Here is a 5,195-nt window from a genome sequence, read left to right on the forward strand (position 1 = left end):
CTTCATCAGTTCAGTTCGTTTTTTCAATTTTTGGTGAACACCCCCCAAGGAAGGATGGAAACTTCCCAGTCCCCACCCCCGCAGGAGAAAATCATTATGGGGTGGTTCCCAATGGGATGGGGAAAATTGCCATCCCAAGGTTCGGCTACATGAATCCTCTTTACCATTCCTTCTATTCATACCATATCACCGGACCGAAAAACTGGGACCGTTTTACCCCCGAGTCATCTTTTTGGCCAAAAACCGTTGATTTGGTCAGCAAACCGCTGACCAAAGTTCAAATACGGGCCGATACATATTGTGCCGATGGCTTCCCGATACGCCCCTCCAGGGGCTGTATCGGGTCAGACACTGGTTCAGAGGGTAACCAGGCCTTAAACCAACCCCTCTGAACCGGTTTTGAAAAATAAAATAAAACCTAAAAAAAAAAGTACCAATACATTGTCGATACTTTGAACCTTGCCGCTGACCTGGGCAGTCAAACCATTCAAACCGTTCAAACTATCCTGCGGTTTTTGGCCATTTTTTATTTTTTAATTTCTTTTGTCAGAACGGGCCATCTATTTGGTTCAAATGGCGGACCGTTAGACCCAGGAACCAGAAAATATAAGGTTAATGGCTTATCATTACAATTGGGCTTAATAATCTAAACCCAAGCCCACATACCCTGTAAATGGGACTTTAATTTGGGCCCAGGCCTGGACCATGGCCTAGGTGCACCACCCTAGGTCCAGGTGATGGCTTATGTTATCAAAATTTGTGAGCTGCAGACTGCATTAAGGTTCTCTCTGCCTACAAATTCAGACCAAAAAAAAAAAACAGTTAGAATACCCAATCACCCACAAGCTCATAAGAATCTAATTTTATACAGCTCAGAGAAACATTTCAAGGCCATACCATGGATGGATTAGAACAGGGAAGATCCTTTCATGAATGCTTAGTTACAGCTACATACACAAACATGGCATTCACATACATAATATGTCTAGAGACCAAGAGAAATTTTACTTGTGGTAATAGAAGTTCTTCACTGAAACATAACATTCTGAATACAGAACATGTAAACACATCAGCATGCATCTATTGATATTCTCCATCTTGCATGGAACTGAAGAACTTCAAGCTGAAGTGGGTGGCAGCAAAAGAGGATATACCGAATTATACCTACAAATCAATTTCCACTCCAATGAATAGCTTATATTACAAATAAGCTACCAAGGCAACTACTATGCACTTGCAAAATATTTTCACAATTATCAGTCCATGGATAACTAAATCTCTCACGCATCATGCATTAACCTCATTATGGGGCTGTCAAAAACTGCCTTTTGATGACCATAATATTACCCACATTTGCATATTGAAGAGCAATAAAGATTAGAGAAAAAAATCAAGCAAATATGAAACTTCCTGTTTAGCCTTTGTCAAAAGAATCCAACTTCACAATAAGCATAAAAGCCTAAAAATGCTATAGGCATGAACTAGAACATGGCATACATCAACAAATTACATTACCTGGTGCAAGGGTAAAATTTTGGACCGACAAGTGTGAGAATTCAAGTATGAGAGTGTCCACTTTATGCAAAGAAAAATGCCAAATTTAGGTCTGTATCCACCCATCCCAAGACCCCAGATAGCAGATAGGCAGGACCATCATTGGGTAATGAGTTACTATAAATGGCCCAAAGACAAGTCACATTTTGTGAAACAGAAAAGAAAAGTTAACATCATCATTAGTCCTATGGGTTAAATTAAATACCAGTTAAGAAGGCAATCCCTAGGTACGCATGAAGTAACTAACAAGAAGCATAAGTGATATGACGACCCCTTCATATTGTCTTCAGGATTCTAACTCTACTTCAAATTCATATGTTAGTTAGGATTGAGAATAATTACAGTAAGCAAGTTGATAACAATGGATATTTAAAAGCATAATAGATGATCACTGCATAGAAGAGGATAATAAGAATTGACAGTCCTTTTAACTGAATCATGCATTCCACAAATTGAGTCATATGTATAGACTATTCCTTTCTACATGCATCTTCAGGAAGCCTGGAATAGACCATAAAAGCTCTTCATGAAGAAAATGAAGACCACAAAAATTGATTCAGCATACTCAATTTACTCCATATTCGGTATTCCTCCAGAAAAAACTTAGCATCTTGTTTCAAATTTGAGAATATGTGGCATGGATTGACTTGGAAAAACCAATAAATGGCCAATCTTATTAAAAGAATAAAATAATGCTACCAACTTAGGGCATATCCTGAATTCCCTGACAAACTGAGATGACTTGGCATATTTAAAGATATTTGAGTTGGTGAGTTTGGATGGTAATGAATACTTAATTTTAGTGGATGAGCAGGGAATGAACCTGCATCACTGGTTAATACTAACAGATTGATACCCCTAATCCCTGAAATAGAGCATACAGTTAAAGGTGATCATCTTTCTTTCATTCAATTCACGTCCCATGAATTGCAACTTCACTATAGAAAGCAGAGTTGTATCATTTACAATTTTATAAAGGCAGGCTTCATTTCAAACATGAAGCATCTCTCTCTGTATATAACTATGTTTCCCAGATGCGGTGAGGACATAGCTGAACAAGGTGTCAGATACGAAATTTGCTCTAAAAAATTGAAGTATCCAACAAGATACAACACCCTTATACGGGTATCCTGGTATCTTAGGTATATAATAGCCAATAACTTTTGCATGAAATCAGTTACCTTTCTCTCTCTCAAAAAAAAAAAAAAAAAAACTATTGCTAACCGAAAGATGCACCTTCAAATTTTCTATATAATCTGATTTCCCTGTATTCATACACCTCACTACCCCAGCATACCCGCATGGGTTAAACTTGGGAAACCCAGAGCTAACTCGTCAAGGGGTATCCTTCTCAATGCAAGAAGAAGAATATGCTGCAACAATGTGATGAAGGTTGCACAGCCAAAAGAATTGAATGACCAAAGAACCCACAGAAACTGCTTCAACATAATTTGTTTATTCATGCTATTCCAACACAGAAATTTTTGCTGCTTCAGCTTACCCACGACTGTTGTTCTAACATCATATCTACTACTAAAAGTCTAAAACCATCAGAGGGCTGTATAATCCAAGTACAACTGATTTGATACACAAAATAATTGTAAAAATTCTTATTGGAAATCGATTGTGCAAATAATCTTATCACAAACACCTTTATTTTTTCTTTTTTCCCCCCTCCATTTTTTGAGATGCGAGCTTGAAAAGTTGGTAAAATCAGTAGATGTTGATTTCGTAAACTTATTTCAATAGAAGCTTGTTAACAAGGAAATTGATAAGTTTTCCCTTGAAGAAGAGATTTAAACAGTAAAGGAAGATGCAAGAGAAGATTTGAAGCTTGGTAACGCTAATGCCTGTGGGGTGGGGAAGATGGTTACTGAAATACCCAGAACCACTAAATTCCGGAAAAAATTCCTACATCACCGGCCAATCCTTTTTAAATTTATACCCCCAATTTTCCGGAAAAAAAAAATTGTCAAGACCGAGAAGTGTTAGATCAGAAAACATAAACAGGGCAAAGCAAGCAGATTTGAATGTTAAGATCGTAAATGGTAGAACGGTAGATTATCTGTTACCTCAGCAACCAAAGGAGATACATCTTTTCTCCCTTGGCACGCTTTGCTCTTACATTGGGGAATTGTCCCAAACTGCTTAGCCGGCAATTTCTCCGACAGAGCCCCGACGTAGAAGGTAATCGTGTCCGAGGCTTCGTTGACTTGAAATCCTGTGATGCTCACCCACAAGAATAGCTTCTTTGCCTGAATCCCCGACACATTGGTTACAGCTCCATAGCTGAGTTTCCCTGTGATCTTGGTGTCATAGTATACGAGTTCGTCGAAATGGACGTAACACGGGCGCTCAAGCTCGACAGAGAAGTCTCCGTTGTCGGATAGTGAATAGGATGTGACGGCGTCGGGGAGGAGACCCTTTGGGAGGCCGAATTCGGGGAGGAGGTCGTGGACCGATTTGATAGGCGGTTCCACAGTGGAAACGATCGGAAGAGGAAGTTCCAAGACGTCGTCGTCTGGTACGGCGAGAGAAGGATGGATGTTAATGGAACACAGGATAAAGGTTAAACACAAAGTGGTCGCAGTTGCAGAGATAATTCTCGGAGAAATCGCCATTATTGGAGCTCCTCAGAGTCAAAGACTGTTCGAAGAAGCGATGAAAGTGGAAAGAGATAAAAGAGGCGACGACTAGAATTATTATAAATTTATAGACTCCGCAGGTGGGTGTGGGTCCCCATGTTCATTTTTTTATGGGCTGTGCGCTGTTCTGGTCCGATGGTCCCTCGGGTTGTTGTAGCAGAAAAGGAGGAACAAGAAGAACGGTCCCAACCCGAACTCTGCCCCACCTGTTAATGGAGTCAGTCAGAGCATCTAGGGCTGTAAAACGCCTGCCTAAAGGGGATTCGTTAATAGAGTGAGTCAGATTCTCTATTTGATAATGGAAGCCATCGTCTTTAAACTTTAAACTTAAGTGAAATTTTTCAAATGTAAAGAATATTGTTTTGAAGTCTGAATTGTGAAAATATTTAAATGTCCATTTTAACCCTATCAGATAATTTTTTGTTTATGTAATTCAATAAAAAATAATATTAAAAATTAGTATAATAATTATTTCTTAATAAATAATTATTGCTAATTAATATAATAGTTAATAATTAAATAACAATTAATAATTAATAAGTCATTATTAACTTTTTGTAATTCATTAATAATTAATTATTATTATTATTAATTAAGAATTAAATTAATCAATAATATAATTAATTCGTTATTATTATTACTAATTATGATTAATTCATATTCAATTCGTTATTAATTATTAATTCATTGTTAATTAACTATTTCTATCACTGTTATTGATTAATTAATTATTCTAATTATTATAATTTATTAATTTACTATTATTAATGACTAATATTATTAATTATTGATTACAATTATTCATATTCAGTAATTTTATTATTAATAAATTTCAATTATTGTTAATTTACGCATTACTGATTATTAAAATTATTAATAACTGTATAATACTATATAATATTATTATTGACTATTATTATGCGTTATTATTAATAAATAATTAATATTACTTATTATGAATTAATTATTCATTCATTAATTAGTAATATTATTCTT

General features: G+C 36.2%; 1 protein-coding gene across 2 annotated transcripts; it reads right to left on the reverse strand.

The window, feature by feature from the left end:
- Positions 1-556: 556 nt before the first annotated feature.
- LOC104587494 (uncharacterized) lies at positions 557-4,271 on the reverse strand. Of its 2 annotated transcripts, none has more exons than XM_010245124.3 (2): positions 3,627-4,271; positions 557-792 (listed from the first exon to the last, which is right to left on the reverse strand). In XM_010245124.3, exons 1-2 carry the CDS (start codon positions 4,173-4,175, stop codon positions 751-753), a joined length of 591 nt encoding a protein of 196 aa, XP_010243426.2. In that variant the 5' UTR covers positions 4,176-4,271; the 3' UTR covers positions 557-750. The 2 variants fall into 2 exon arrangements, with proteins under 2 accessions (XP_010243426.2, XP_010243427.2); XM_010245125.3 differs by lacking the exon at positions 557-792 and adding an exon at positions 904-1,164 and having other exon boundaries at positions 3,627-4,253.
- Positions 4,272-5,195: the final 924 nt, after the last annotated feature.

Source organism: Nelumbo nucifera, chromosome 2 (assembly GCF_055504915.1).
Source record: "Nelumbo nucifera cultivar China Antique chromosome 2, China Antique-T2T, whole genome shotgun sequence".
In the NCBI taxonomy this organism is placed as follows: domain Eukaryota; kingdom Viridiplantae; phylum Streptophyta; class Magnoliopsida; order Proteales; family Nelumbonaceae; genus Nelumbo; species Nelumbo nucifera.

Coding starts and splice junctions, on each gene's coding strand:
- LOC104587494 (XM_010245124.3), bottom strand. CDS start 4,175: ATGGCGATTTCTCCGAGAATTATCTCTGCAACTGCGACCACTTTGTGT. Junction 793..3,626: donor TATCTCCTTTGGTTGCTGAG/GTAACAGATAAT, acceptor CTGAATTTGTAG/GCAGAGAGAACCTTAATGCA.